Source organism: Crassostrea angulata, chromosome 3 (genome assembly GCF_025612915.1).
Source record: "Crassostrea angulata isolate pt1a10 chromosome 3, ASM2561291v2, whole genome shotgun sequence".
Lineage (NCBI taxonomy): Eukaryota > Metazoa > Mollusca > Bivalvia > Ostreida > Ostreidae > Magallana > Magallana angulata.
The window spans coordinates 25,744,868-25,760,574 of NC_069113.1; the positions used below are offsets into that span (position 1 = coordinate 25,744,868).

Below are 15,707 nucleotides of genomic sequence, written 5' to 3' on the forward strand. Positions count from 1 at the left end.
TCATTAAATTTGCTTAACATATATATTTTAAGCAATTTTTAAAAATACATCTGTGTTTTGTGGCTGTTTGGTTTCTTCCGTATTCGTGGGTATATCGTTACGTATCGTGATACATAGAGTAAATTTAATTGCAACACCAACCTCAATGGTTCTGTCTGGTAGAACTAAGAATAATGTTTTACCAAACCTTTTATATTTTATTAATACCTTATCGCTAAATTTCATTTAATCAAGTTATACTTTGAAAGCTACTTGTAAATACGGGGTATGGCGTCCATTAGCTCAACACGTGGTTTCATATTCAAATAGAGTTATCCCCCGTAATCGCTATGAATGAGAACGAAATACCAAACATAAAATATTTAATTTGTGTTCTTTCCATTAATTAATTAAGAAGTGACCTGCCATTATGCAGAGAAGTTGTAATGTTAAAAACACAGTTAATGCAATGAAGTGTGACGGTATACACTACGTGCCCCAGGCTGTGTTTTAGTCACAGGTTTCACACCTTTGTATATACACACCAGAATACCGTTATTTCATCCAACAGAAAATTAATTGTAAAAACACAAAGCATTTGATTTATTCTACACCCAAGACCAGTGATTCCCACGAACGCAGATATGAAGAATTCACAAAAATTCTGTCATATTTCATTCTACCCGTTTTCGTTTTCTTTTTTACCACGCAGTAATAGTTTCCAGGGTTCATACACGAACGTGGGAAAAAAAATTCTTTTGATTGGGGTTGTAAAGAAATACCTCGTACACTACAGTACTGTACATTTTATTACTCACAATGTCATTACAAAAATTATCAACGGGACAACTATCGAACAATAGTTCAAACGGATGAAAAAAAATCCAACCCTCTTAATAAACTGCTACAACAGTACAATGGATAAAAACAGTGGATTTAATATTTTACTTTTAAGTTTTTTAAACTTTGAGTCTACGATTAGCCAATCCCGGGGGATAGGCCGGGGCTAGCTCATAGGAGAAAAAAAATACCGGCCTATGCCCCGAAAAATACGGTATGTACATGTAAGAACAATGAAAATGTTAAAGATGGAGGAATAACAGCATATAAGCCAAATACTGTATCTGATATACATGAAGGTTATTTGATTCAGGAATTTAAACTTGTATTGTAGATGGGGCCATTTGTGGATCTGAAAAATGATCTCATTGAGGTAAGACATTCAATTTAATTAAAATAAAAAAGATTTGTTAATCCGTTCCTCTACGGTAACGAAAAACAAGTCTAATTTAATTATCAGTAGATTGGTTAGACTTTACATGTGTATTTTTGTGTATTTTTTTGGTACAGATTATAATGTATATGTATTTGGAATATTAAGATCATACATGTAGCTGCATGCACAAAATTTGTGAAAATACCTTTCATATTGAGTAAACTGTATTATACATATATAATAATTTTGTTTCTACATACATGTATACAGTGACATTGACAATAATGCCATATAACATGGAATTTTTTAATTGTTAATCTGTATGTTTTAGAATGGCAAAGGTATTAGCCCACTTGATGACATCTTCAAAACCAAACTCAAGGAAATCAGCGATGTGGCTTCAAAGTACAGTTCAATTATTTTCTCTCAAAATCAGAAATGAAATGATATTTTAAATGTTATTAATTTTTATGAAATAACAAAATAATGTTTGCTTGATTTATCTACATGATCATTGAAAAAAATGTCTATGCAAGATGTCCATTTTACAGTGGAAAATTGTTTTTTTGAAAGGTTATTTTTGGTATACAATTATTTCAGTGACTGCCAGGTGATTGTGTTGCCCTCCTATCGGGACGTCCATCATGACTACGTGTATCCCCAGCCTCCATTCTTCCATCAATCCCAGAATTCTCGGATGAAAGCAAAAATGGATTATCCGGTAATTACACTTTTGAAGTTATCCCTCTTGTTTAATGGTAGTACTGATATTCATATTGATCTTTGAAATTTGATGAATTGATTTGCTTTCTTCATTACATGTATGTAATGATCCTTTTGTTTTTTACCACAGAATGTTCATTTCATGCCAGACCCATGTGTAGTAGACATCAACAATGTGATATTTGGACTTACTTCATCGGACGTCATGTTTCAACTGGGAGCAGAGGAAATTTCCTTGTATTAAAATTAACCATGTTCCATATAAAAGCGTAGACTTGAACTTTACCTATGTTTTCAGTGTTCAATTATTGTTATAGCTTCATTGGTCAATTTATTTGATGTCCAGGTTTTGGTTCATGTTAATTATGTTGGATACTGGTTGGTTCATTTTATTTCTAATGTGAACTGGAGTTATCTTTCTTAATAGTTGTATATGTTTTTGCAGTAACCCTCCTGGTGCCTCCGACAGAATGGCCAGACTTGCAGAACATTTGTTAACTCAGCAGAAGTAAGCTAAATATTTATTTTTGCTTATTTTTGTTGAGATTTAACAGAATTTGAAATAGGAAATTATATTTGATATGATGTTGAAAATTAAAGAAATGGATCAGTATTGTAAAAAAAAAGTTGTCAAATTGTATTAAATTTGATCATTTCAATTTATTTTACAAAATGTAGGAATATGATTTTTATGCAGTAGGAATAGATAAAAATCATAATGATATATTCCTGTTTGATTTTTCTTTAAAAAAAAAAAAATATATAAAAAAATATTAAGTTACAAATGTTAGAGATGTTATCAGTTTTTGTTGCTTTAAAATAAGTATTTTTCAGTTCATCAGATGTATGATTGATCTGTTGCAGTTTTTACCCCCTCTATCCTTCACCGGAAGATGTCAACATAGATTACGAGGTCTTTGAATATTATGCCCGCATGCCCTGCACTCCCCATGTCCTTGTGTTACCATCAGACCTCAAACAGTTCACCAAGGTATTGACACTACTGTTATCTCCCATAATAGACAAACTTGCATATATGAATCTTAGCTATGAAAATATTTAGGTGGTAAAGTTGTCAGAGTGTGTTTTTTTTTTCTTATAAATTGAGTCAATTGAGAGGGTGAGATTTCGAACATGTACGTGTACGTGTACTAGGGGAATCACCTAAATTCTTCGCATATTACATCATCAGTTTTTGTGACGACAAAGTTTCTACACGTTTTCTAAACTTGTAGACTGTTGTCTACATGTAAGTACAAACGTGTAACTTTTACAACAAATAAAATCTAATTGATGGGTTAATATATTCTTGTGATACATTACATCGATTTTTAAACTTCATTTGCATGCAAATTGATAAGAAATTCACCATTAATTTAGAGTTGAATAAGTAAATTCATGTCAAAAAACTGCGTCGAAATTTTCGTACATGTATTTATCCTACAAGTTATGAAATCTCAACTGATGAATTACAAAAACGTGTACTTGCACGTGTAGTTATAACACGTGTACCCGTACACGTTTTAAATCTCAACCTCTCTAATAAGTAGTTTAATGTTTGTCTAGATCCTCAGTCTTGATCATAATTTCCAGATGGAAAGTAATTTCTATGAAAAGAATTTTAAAAGTTCCTTCAGTTGACTATATTTGACGAATCTTAGTTCAAAGCTTGAGTGTTTTGTACATTTGATGAACCAGATTTATAATTATAAATTCAAGATGGCAACAACGTTTTCTAAACATGGATTTTATGTGTTCGCCTTTCTAGGACATACAAGGGTGTTGCTGCATCAATCCAGGTCGTCTGGCCAGGGGACAGGCTGGGGGGACCTTCAGCAGAGTACAGGTCAGGAGCGGGGCCATCGTATCCCAGCAGTCCATACTGTCTTCCATCACAGCCCAAGTCTTACGAATTTAGAGTGGAGAACAGTGGGAAAGGAGTCGATATCAATATCAAATATTTATCAAATTATTTGAGTGAACTGATATTTACAAAATAAATGTGTCACTATTAAGTGTTTGTTCTTTTGTTTGTCAGTTATCACAACATAGAGGACAGTTTTGATGGGGGGGGGGGGGGGGGGTAATCTTTTAATTTTTGTTGAGTTTCCGTGATATCAAGAATTCATTTTTAAGGTGTCGAGCTAATGCTCGACAGCCTTCTAGCGATCGTCTGGATTGGCAATCGTCCAAATTCATGCTCTGCACCGCCTTTTAAAAGCGCATAAGAAATAAGTTCCTTAAAGTATTAAACGTATTACAAGATTTTTATTCCATTTATTAAACTAAATTGTGTACAAAAAAAACAACTTTGCCTACCTGATATTGACAACTTATTGCATAAGTATAAATTTGCTTAAGGATGACGTTTACTCAGAATAAAAAAAAATCCCACTGATGATAATGAAAAACCAACTATTGTGTGTTATAGACCTTACATGGTAGTGTTATTCTTAACTTTCAAAAAAGTAGGTCATTGACCTACTTTTTGAGTTAATGGCCATTGAATATTTTTTGAATATTTAAGAAAAATCTATAAAAATTTTACACCAAGATTGAAATTTTCTTAATTGTGAAAATAATACAAATTGCTTAACTCTTTAACAAATGTAGCTGCAGGACTGTAGCTCCCGGTCTGAAAAAATTCGGATGGACGACCTGGGAGCTACAGTGCCTCCCATAGTAAAAAACTGCAATTTACGGCGCACAAAAAATTGCGCTAAGTTTGGACTTATTAACCTTATTTTCACACAAATTCTGTAAAAATAATTAGAACCATAAAATTCTTCAGCAAATTTACTACTGATATCATCACTTTACTTGCATCAGTCCTTCTCTTAAACATGATAACCGACCTCGGAAAATGAAGTACTTGTTAATTTACGTCGAGATCGAGAGTCGCCATTTTTAAATGTAAACAAACATGCACCACTTTTAATTGACAGGGCTGGGGATGGTGTTTAAAAGAATATCAGAGGCAAGTGAAGTGACAATATCTGTAGTAAAATGTCCGAGGAATTTTTTGGGATTAAATATTTGTACAGAATGTGATCGTAGATGAGATTAATCAGTCAAAACCTAGCGCATTTTTTTGTGCGCCGTAAATTGCAGTTTTTTAATATGGGAGGCACTGTAGCTCCCAGGTCGTCCATCCGAATTTTTTCAGACCGGGAGCTACAGTCCTGCAGCTATAACAAATGAAATACAGTTTATGAATAGTAGTGACATTAAATAGATACAAAACATAAAGTTTTCATTCACAATTTTTATAGACATTCTAGTCCGAATTTCCTCTATCAGTTTTCAAATTACTACCCATTTTTGATTCAATATAACAAAAAACTGAATGATGATAATGCTAAAACATTTATAGTATTAAACTAAGTATATTGACCTTTCTCTGCTGGCATAAAATTTTTATGAGGTCAATGATCAAAATTTTAAGATATGGTGTCTTTTATCATTTTTAGGCATTTTTCAATATTTTTGTAGTGTGTTCCATGCGATTATCTAAACGAAAAAGCAAGATAAAACCAACAAAAAATATGCAAAATTATGTTGACTAACAAATAAAATCTTAACTTTAAATATTACAGTACTACCAAAAATATTTCAGTGGAAAACAAAATCTGAAAAATTTAGTCCGAATTTCCTCTGTTTTGCTAAAAGTCAAACTTTGTCAGAGCCTAATTCCATAATTTAGTAAAAAATATCGATTGTTATGTCAATAATAATTCATTTCATAAATACATTTTGTATTTAAAACAAATTTTACTCATTAAATTGAACTTTTTAACAATCCGGATTTGAGAACTCAAACCCTGAGTAAACAACGTCCTTAATCAAGAAATGGCGGATGAATACAATCGGGTGTAAAAATTCACTAAATATTATTTTAGTTTATCGCTTACATTTTAATTGGTGAGCGTGCCCGATAGAAATAAAATTTGCGATGTAAATTTATTTGTTATCGGGCACGGTCTCCAAAAGAAATGTAAGCGATAAACGTATCTAGTTATTTTGTTGCTAAAAATAAACACGATAATGCAGTTGGTCTGGTCGAGCATTTTAGATAGCACGTGTTGTGGATTTGCTTGTAAACAACCGTACCATAGGGAATCTTGTTTCAAACGGGAATTGAAATAAATAAAAGTATGTTTTATTATTATAATTAGGGACATACTGTTAATGTATTCAAATCATGAACATGTAAAAATTGTTTAAAGAAAATAATTTATTTTTGAACTTTGAAATTTCTTCGAATTTTGTAACCATAATGAGTCAGAGTTATTGAATTGTAAAAGCACCAATATCTATTTTATAAGAAAATAAACTTATTTTTGTTTTTAAAGCAGCTCAAAACATAGTATTCTTATACTTCTCTATTCTATGTCTAAAATTATTTGATATAAAGACTATTAAATTAACAGAAATTCAAATTATTGATATCATTCTATATAAAAGAAAAAGTCAGTTCGACGCCTTTGTGGCCGTTCCGGCCTTTGATTTTGTCATATTAATCGGCCAAGAACTGTATATTGTGAAAATATTTTGAACAGTGTGAAAGGTTCAGGAGCTTATTGGAAAAACAAAGCATAGTCTTATATGCAATATTATTTGTGCGTATTTAGGAACACAAATTGTGACATTTATACACTGGGGTCAACAGAGCGGTTCCAGCGAGAAAATGTATCTCGAGTCACAAAGAAAGTATTTATAAATTGGCAAACATTGCAGTTTCATAATTATTTTATTAACAAAAATATGCTATCATTGAGATCTAAGCATTGTTTTCTGTGTTATTTCATTTCATAAATCTGTATTAAAACTGTACAATGTACTTTGATTGCGTATTACTAAATGGAAATATTGAACTGCTTAGTTAAACTTTTTTTTAGACATTAAATTGAATTTATATTCACCTGAATAAAGGGCATTAAATCCCAATTATTTTTAACTAGATTGTTGGCGTATAGATGATTAAATCAATACAGTCATTTCTTTAATCCAAATTGCAAACTTTTTAACTAAACTTATTAATTATGGATGAAACTTAACAATTCAGAACAAGATGTGCAGATTTAACATTAAATCGAACAGAAAATGCATGCGATAAATCCCCCCCCCCCCCTCCCCCCCAAAAAAAACAAAAAAACAAAAACCAATCAAATTCATTTAACCGAAATTTTAATGAAACGTAACTATAATTGGAAAGTTTTCAGAAAAGATGTTTTTAAAAAAGAAAATAACAAGAAAGAAATAATTTAGCGCCGTCGACAATAACAGGCTGTACAGTAGCCGAGAATTCTTCTGAGAATGTTTTTCTGAAAAGAAAAGACACACATTTATAAATGTTTTGCTAAAGTACAAATTACCGCCTTAAAAGAGGATTCCAAGAACAAATTTGGACTTTTAAGTTACTAGTGAACGTACGACAATTGTAATCTTACTTTCTTCCTTGGTCTGTATGCAATATTCGTTGCATCAAAAAATGCCCTTCGAATGTCCACTTCAGCAATTCTGTTTGCCTGTAATCAAATTTATAATTAAATGCTGCGTATAGTTTTACTATTAATCATATAAAAATGAAATTATTCTAATATAAACAAGGCATTAACAAAAATGTGGGAGAGAGAGGATGGGGATTGTATGTGTAACAGTAATTTTTCTACGCATGAGAAGTACATTTTTAATCACATTGATCCTGTAAGCTTTTTAGACTGGGGTTGATGCCATACCTCTGCGCCATATAACATTTCTTCTATGGCCTCATCTATAACCTCGTCAATGAATTCTCTCTGGAAGAAATATTATTAATTAATCAATCTACAAGCATTTGGATTTTTTTTTAAATGATAAGGAAATTTGTTTTAATGTTTGATGAAAAAATAATAAACAATTTGTATTACAAATGTTTAACAATAATTATTGTTAATATCTCTCCTTTATTTGGTCGATATTTTTGTTTTTACATTTGTTACAAATCGATCTATATATATTCAAACCTTCCCATAACAAGTCTTTGATGAAAATGTAAACATCAAAATGTGACAATATATACATGTATACATACCATGTCACCGTCATGTAGCGCATCCAGATTTGGAGGTCTGCAGGGCTAAATGAAGGAATATCAAAATTGAAATCAATATTTTTCCCCCTTTAATTACCCGGGTACATATGAATAAATGTTTCTTATTTTAATGATGGCCGTAAAGAAAAATTTCAACGAAAAAACTTACCCTTGCACCCAACTCCACAAATCTAGCCGTTGGCTGAGCAAGGAACTGTTTGAAAAGAAAGTTATGATTTGTAACGGGTTATACGGGTGACGTATACTATATGGTGTAGTTAAAATTTAATTAATATTCTGTTAAAAGGGCTGTATGGTAATGATCATTTTTAACCTCCTTAAAAAGAAGAGCCCCGTATAAATTTGACTTAACTTAATATATGTTGAAATTGGTACTATAAAAAGTATGTTCAATATAACCAATTAATTTCATTTTGTGAAAGTTAAAGATATATCTCACAGAGACCAAGCCCGTTTTAACATTAATATTAATGTAACCATAAATATTTATTTCATATTATTTGCTTGGTCTCTGTGATATATCTGATGGGTTATTTGTTGACCATACAGCCATCGAAACAAAACCAAAAAAAATCCTGGTTTTCGTTAAAAGAGAGAGAATAAAAAAAATGATAAACAAGGTAAAAAATACACGAAAAAGTAGGCTTACCGCTTCTACCTCCTCCTTTGTCAATGTTTTTGAGGGGTCGAGTTCGCTTATATCTAGTTCTACCTTTAAAGAGTATAAAGAAATCAAAATATCAGAGAGAGAGAGAGAGAGAGAGAGAGAGAGAGAGAGAGAGAGAGAGAGAGAGAGAGAGAGAGAGAGAGATGCAAAGAATAGTGACCAAATCAAACGCTATTTAATGATAGAGTGTTTAATATTATATCAAATGATTTAGTGGTACAGAAATTAAATGACAATAGCCTCTCATTTTTAATTAGACATTGTTTTTAACTTTTACTACGCTAGGAAAATATAAAATAGTTTCTCAACCAAAGGAAAATTATTAATTTAATTATAATGGACAACATGATGAATAAGAAGTCACTGTGTTTAAGTCAAATAGGCGTAAAAATTGTGCATTTCTTTCAAAATCAAATTTTCAAAAATTAAATTCAGTAAATGTGAACAAAAGCCCCAGGCGGATTTGAATTCATGTTCTGCGATTTACACAAGCCTGGTAATTTAAGGTTGAATATCCCTGATAAGAGAGATAACTCCTGTAGAAAATAATATTACTTTGTTTATGTTAACTCACTATTTTTAAGGCATGTAGCAATAAGGGAGGCAGTGCCGGGCCCCAATTTATGTTGGAAGGCGACATTTATTTAATATTCAATTATAAAAAAAATTTGAATGAAATGAACTGAACCCAAACTTTTGGAAGGAGAAAAAAAGTAAAGAAAACTTTTACCAAAAAAAATGCTAGAAGCGAATCGTATTTATCAAAAAATTTTAATCAGGCAATATCTACATGGATTAATTTTTTTTAAATATTACTAAATTTTATGTACTAGTTCAGTACATGAACAGTACGTGTTTGGCCAGAGAATTTTGGATGAAATTTCTCTCTCTCTCTCTCTCTCTCTCTCTCTCTTTCTCTCTGAGACTGATTAACTTTGACTCGAATAAATAACTGTTCTACAAATTGTATGAATATTTCTTTACTCAGTTAATAAAACGTATGTCATTTTGCTTGCCAAGAAACATATTCGTGATTATATAACAAATTTTGTATAAGTAATGTTGTATAATAAGAGATGTTGTATAATCCTTTACTCTCTCTCTCTCTCTCTCTCTCTCTCTCTCTCTCTCTCTCTCTCTCTCTAGCATTTCTAAAACAAAAAAGTGACAAAGACAATTGCAAACTCTAGTCTTAGTTATTGTCGTTTGAATTGAATAAGGGGTTTCTTATCTGAGAGAGCAGATATGGGGCAACAAAATAAAAAAATTACAATATTACATTTTATTCAAGACAATATATCCCTATATTGAGATCATACCAATTACTGGAAGATCATTCATTTGACCCCCTTTTGTGTTATAACAAAATGCTCTCGCGACTGGTTAAGCATTTTTCGCATTAGAAACTGTGGCAATGTATCGTGTACCGTATGTGAAACATGTATGTAAAACCTCCAATTGTCTATGATAAAGGAAGATAACTCTTGCTGATTGAAGCAGTTTTTGCTACAAACCTATACAACATACTTGCTTTTCTGAACAGAAAAGCAGCGCTTCATTATGTTTTCTAATATGAATTGACAATGTATATAACTATATATTATTTTCATATACAGTTAATATTTTTAATTTTATGCTGCGATGGTAAAATTTTGCTTTTTCTAATTAGGCCTACTATGTCTAGTTTTCTTCATATCATGATTAGACACATTATCAATTTTTGAAAAATCTAGCAGCACTTCACCACATCAACTTTGTTTCATTTGAATCTATTGATATTGACTTTCATGAAAAACAATATGAAATTTTTTTAAAAAGATATGGTAAAATTAATAGCAGAGGGATATTGACAACAATCTTCATTCAGCCAAACCGATTTTTAGAAACAATTTAGTTGAAACATTGATGTCATTCAAAGAGACAAGCAGTATTAATCTTTATCAATCTGTTTTGTAACAAATGTACATGTACTTACAAGGGAATGGTCCTCGGTATGTCTAGTAATGGGGTTGAATGGTCGTTGTTCTTTTTTAGGCATCGTATCTGATAATCAATTTTCCTTTTTAACCACACAATTGCACAAGTTTCACAACATCAAGTCTCATCACTTAGATGACGTTGCTATGATGATGTCATAATGATATAGAGATCTCGATCCCGATCATATTTTGAATTTAAAAAAATGTCAAGATTTTTATCATGCCTTTAAGGAAGGAGTCTTTTCTGGTTTTCGACTTGTCAAATGTAAATTTGATTAATTATTCATTAAATCAAGATGAAAGGAAATTAAAATAGTACATTTTTCTTTCTTTTTTACTATTATACAACTTGGCATAGAAAAATGTAATCAATGTTTAGAATGGAACAAGGACTATATTTTTGGCATAATATTGGCTTAGGAAAATATCACATGTTGCGCAATTATTCAGAATTGCTGCAGATTATATATATATAATGAGTCTGTTTTAGCATTTTAAAAACAATAACAATAATGTTGGATTTTTTTTTTACTAATGTGAACTAATAATATGATACTTGGGTTTCAGAATATGTTTTTAAAATATGATTTGCTTATCAAATAACATTTTTATAAGCTTTTTAAAGCGCCCATTCTATACATTGATTTTTGTGAAAAAATCACTAAAATCAGTTTTTCTCTCTTATGAAACGGTCAATATATTAGCTTTTCTGTCAATTTATATCTTTATATAAAGTCTTCATAATACATAAAAATTAGAAATATTTTATTATTGGAAGCATAAAAAAATAATCAAAATTTCTTCAAAATTTAAGAAATTTAGAGGAAATGCGGGCTAAGCAATATCAATTTTAGTATTATATAAATAGTGCCTGTTTGGGAGGGTAACAGTTGAAATTGACACCCCGAGAAAACCATTGTCAACCGACGCGAAGCGGAGGTTGACAATGGTTTTCGAGGGGTGTCAATTTCAACTGTTATCCTCCCAAACATGCAGGCACTATTTATTTTGTTATACTGAATGTCTTAATTTTAAGAAAATTTTACTGCTTTTATATAGGAGTAACGTGAATTCTACAGCGAACCGTACGCGCATAAATTTCGCGCATGTAACATTTTTAATGTTACCCGTTGCTAAGTGCGTTGCTAACGCTGAGGGTAATAGAAAATATTATTAACTGCGTCTTAACCAATCAGATTTCAGTATTTAACATGAAAGTATAACAAAAATATTTATTCCAATTTAGTAAAATAAGCTGATAGACACTCTCATGGTCTATGATTTCATTGAAGATTTGAATCTTCAAATCTTAAACAAATGTCTACAGAACTATAAAGAGCTACACTTATTTTTATCACTCTTTACGTTGAGGAAAAAGGTAGTGACCTTGACCTGACCTTTATCCGAAAACAAAAAGGTCAAATTTAATTAAACTGATAGAATCATTAAATAATATGATCCGTTTGACTGTGTCAAAATTTCATGCATTTCTTATTATAAGAAGTATGTTTGATAATTAAAAGACTCCTTCCTTAATAAAGCTGAAAAAATAATAGAAAAAAACCAATTAAACCAATGTCCAAAACCAACCAAAGTTGTTTTCACAATTCTAAATAATATTTCAAATGATTATATTCGTTCTTAAAATAACAAATTTTAATATCCTTTTTTTTAAAGCCACACTGTACAATGTATTTTTAAAATTGTATTTGTTCAGATTGGAAATCGCTGTATACATGTATGTACAATATATTAAAGGGGCATGGTCACGATTTTGGTCAAATTTTATTTTTCTGTTTTTATTATTTGCAATGCTTTAGGAATGCATTTCTAATGATCAAATGAAATTTGGATGCCAGTCGTTGAATTTTAAGCAAGATACAGGGCTCACAATTCTTCGTCATGTAAACAAAGCCCGTGTCCTGTATTTGTTTACATAGGTTCAATATACCAGTAAAAAATCTTTTTAAAGGTGGTTCGTCTATCTTATTATTCATTTAAAGCATAAATAAACAGTTCCAAACGATTAACACATTTATTCAAGGTATAAAACGGGATTTCTCCCTTCAACATTCGAAATGTAAACAAACGCTTTGTTTACATAGCGAAGAATAGTAAGCTCTGTAACTCGCTTATAACTCATCAAATGACACTCAAATTTTGGTTGCCTATTAAAAATGCCTTACTAAAGCATTGTAAACATTAAAATCGAAAAAATAATTTTTGACCAAAATCGTGACCATGCCCCTTTCATAAGGCTGGTACGTGCACTTTGGAATATTAAGGTATCATAGTGGTTATTTTGATGAAGTATTAAGAGAAAATAACTAGTCTTTATTCAGTTCGTTTCCAAAAAAAATCAACAACAACACACCTTCACGCGCTCGAATGTTTCCGAATAAATATCAAATCCCTTGATAGCATGTCGTAATTTTCAATTTTTGTGACGAGTTTGTAGTTGTTGGATTTCAGGTAATAAATAATATCTGTTTCATTTTTGTCACTGCATCGATCACACGAAATGGATAATGTTTCTATATTTATCGATTTCAGTGGCATTGTCTTTAAAACGTCTAACTCTATTCCAGAAAGATCCAAACTTAGAAAGTCCACAGCTTGTAAATCTAAAGCAAGTAGTATTGAATGTAATGGAAAACACTGTACATAAGTGAAAGGACTTGTTGTGTTGACTTCGATTCTCGAATAAATGCCTCTCTTTGTCAACTTCATCTGTAAGATAAATTAAAGAAATAGAAATAATCATCACAGAACATTACATTCATTACACTAAAACACTTGATTTGAACAAAAATGACGATAAGAAGCACACTGTACGTATTCGCAACTTCTCGGGCCTTTACTTAGGGACTCGGAAAAACACATCAAATGTATGAAATTAACATTATACCGGATGTTAGAATTTTAAGCTAAATTGAGTCTTTCCGATCAATTTAAGTATCTGCAAGACAGCCTGGTATGTCTCTTCTGTGATATATATTAGTGTATATCATGGATTTAATGAAACCTAACTTTAACATCACCCAATCGAGCTTTTATTATTAAATTTAAAAAAAGAGGGGGGGGGGTGTAATGGACGCACATTTATTCAAAGGATCTGATTTTAATCAGATTGATGTAATACATCTCAGGTATTTTTCCGAGCTCTGTCGGAAAGGCCCGAGAAGTTGCGATTGTGTACGAGCCATTAATATAAAGACTGAATATATTAAACTTGTTTCAAGTCAAAGAATAAATGCCATATTCATTGAAATTTATTTCTTACCATCAATGGATACGGATAAGGACTGACACACGCGTTTAAAATGAAAGCCATTCTATGTTTAAGCATCAACTTTTGAAAACTCGTCGGATCGGCTTCGATCAGCAATCCTTGCCACTTCCGGTATCTCTCAAAAAGCAGGGTAGTAGACTGTGTCTCACCATCGTACGCACCGCATTCTACATAGAAGCCATTCTCCTGGAATTCAGTTGCATAAATAGAATAAATATTAATTGTTCTGAATGGGCAGTGGCAAATTTGCAGACATATTTTATAAAACACAATTTCGTCTGTAATAGATATATACCTTGTTATTCAGTAAACTGTCTACAAGGGATGACTGACCGGAGGAATAGTCGATTCTATGGTCGTAAAATTTGTACTGCTTAAGAGAAGGATTATAAATCCAGTAGTTTCTTATCAAACTTAGCAAACGAGCGTCATCCATGGCGACCTTTTCCTTGTTTAATTTCTTAGTCATAGCTCTAAAATCGTATCTCAATTTTCTTGCTTGAAGTATGATCTTTGGTTTAAAACTTTTTGGTTCGTAGCAAGTATTGGCGTTGAAGTTTTCGACGTTCAGTTCTTTGCGCTGACGAAACATTTCCGGTACCAATGGAACCGTGGCTTGTTGCTGGTCGTTGCTGGTCGGGTCAGTAATGAAGGCTTTCATAGCAGCAAGCAAAGACACCACCAGCAGTGTGCCGAGGACGGCAATGGTTAGAAACACTTTGCTTCCATCCATTAGTCTGTAAGAAATTATTGCACTAGTTACTAGTATGTTCTTCACTGGCTTATTGTTACCATGAGATATGAATCATCGTGTAGCTGTTTATATACTTTTAAAGATTTTTTTATTGCAAAAGATAATAGATAAAAATGTCACTCTAGAATATCTCAGTCTACAAAAATTGTTCGTTCATTTATTAATAAATCATTCAATAATAAAAATATATGCTTAGCGTTAAAACCTTTAAAAAAAATTTAATTTTGCGATTAGACAAATGACGTTTTTTTTCATATTTTTACATTAAACATCTCAAATATTTAAGAACTCTTACCTTGGCAACTAAGTCCAAACTTTTCAAATGTTTAAATTCAAGGGTATTTTCATTTGAACCTACATCTAATGACAGCATGAAATATTTAAAAATATTTATTTAACAATCTTCAACTCGAACAACTGTCAGATAAACTTTTCTTCACATGTTAAGTCTTCACAGCTTATTTTATCACAGTTGTTGTCAATCCATAACTTTTACATTTATTGAAGCATAAAAGCAGGCTCGCATCTCACCACAATGAAAAGACGTTTATTGTCCCATGAAACAGATGTAGGCAATGAATTAAATCCAATCGACAAATCTCTCTCTCTATTCGCAATAGGATTTGTTATATAGTACAGTAAAATCACCAAAGATTCTGAATTAACCTCTCCCCACCTAACGCGGTTTCATAATTCTTTCGGCGTATCAATATGTCGATATTACTAGTAATTCATCACAGTTTTTTTTTAACGGCAGTAGTGTCACCTCCCGTGAAACAAGATGAGAGATTTGTACATTGGCTTCTTGAAAGTCCTTTCTTTATAGATATAAAACAATATAAAATATATGAAGAAAAACTCCTTGCAGATGGATCTCGATTGCTTCAAACAAGAGGTTTGACGCTTTAAACTTCATATTGGAGTCAAAACTCATCTGACTTTTGCGACCGCTTTTTTCTGTTGACGTTTGCAATTATCAATTCAAAGTCTTAACAATTATAAA

General features: G+C 31.5%; 3 protein-coding genes across 3 annotated transcripts in view; 1 reads left to right on the plus strand and 2 right to left on the minus strand.

The window, feature by feature from the left end:
* Positions 1–3,933, plus strand: part of LOC128177464 (DNA polymerase alpha subunit B-like) — a 32,609-nt gene extending 28,676 nt beyond the window's left edge. The window contains exons 12-18 of the mRNA XM_052844173.1: positions 1,154–1,192; positions 1,527–1,600; positions 1,796–1,916; positions 2,049–2,155; positions 2,364–2,426; positions 2,783–2,909; positions 3,687–3,933. Of these exons, the coding sequence (XP_052700133.1) occupies positions 1,154–1,192; positions 1,527–1,600; positions 1,796–1,916; positions 2,049–2,155; positions 2,364–2,426; positions 2,783–2,909; positions 3,687–3,836 (681 nt within the window). The 3' untranslated portion in view covers positions 3,837–3,933. The remainder of the gene's footprint in view (positions 1–1,153; positions 1,193–1,526; positions 1,601–1,795; positions 1,917–2,048; positions 2,156–2,363; positions 2,427–2,782; positions 2,910–3,686) is intronic.
* Positions 3,934–7,128: 3,195 nt separating this feature from the next.
* Positions 7,129–10,769, minus strand: LOC128175329 (uncharacterized). Its single transcript, XM_052840862.1, has 7 exons — positions 10,655–10,769; positions 8,662–8,724; positions 8,161–8,205; positions 7,992–8,036; positions 7,657–7,716; positions 7,369–7,446; positions 7,129–7,242 (listed from the first exon to the last, which is right to left on the minus strand). Exons 1-7 carry the CDS (start codon positions 10,715–10,717, stop codon positions 7,183–7,185), a joined length of 414 nt encoding a protein of 137 aa, XP_052696822.1. The 5' UTR covers positions 10,718–10,769; the 3' UTR covers positions 7,129–7,182.
* A 2,175-nt stretch (positions 10,770–12,944) lies between these two features.
* On the minus strand, positions 12,945–14,762 carry LOC128178263 (protein Star-like). Its single transcript, XM_052845360.1, has 3 exons — positions 14,246–14,762; positions 13,942–14,136; positions 12,945–13,388 (listed from the first exon to the last, which is right to left on the minus strand). The coding sequence occupies exons 1-3, from the start codon at positions 14,681–14,683 to the stop codon at positions 13,035–13,037; spliced, it is 987 nt and encodes a 328-aa protein (XP_052701320.1). The 5' UTR covers positions 14,684–14,762; the 3' UTR covers positions 12,945–13,034.
* Positions 14,763–15,707: the final 945 nt, after the last annotated feature.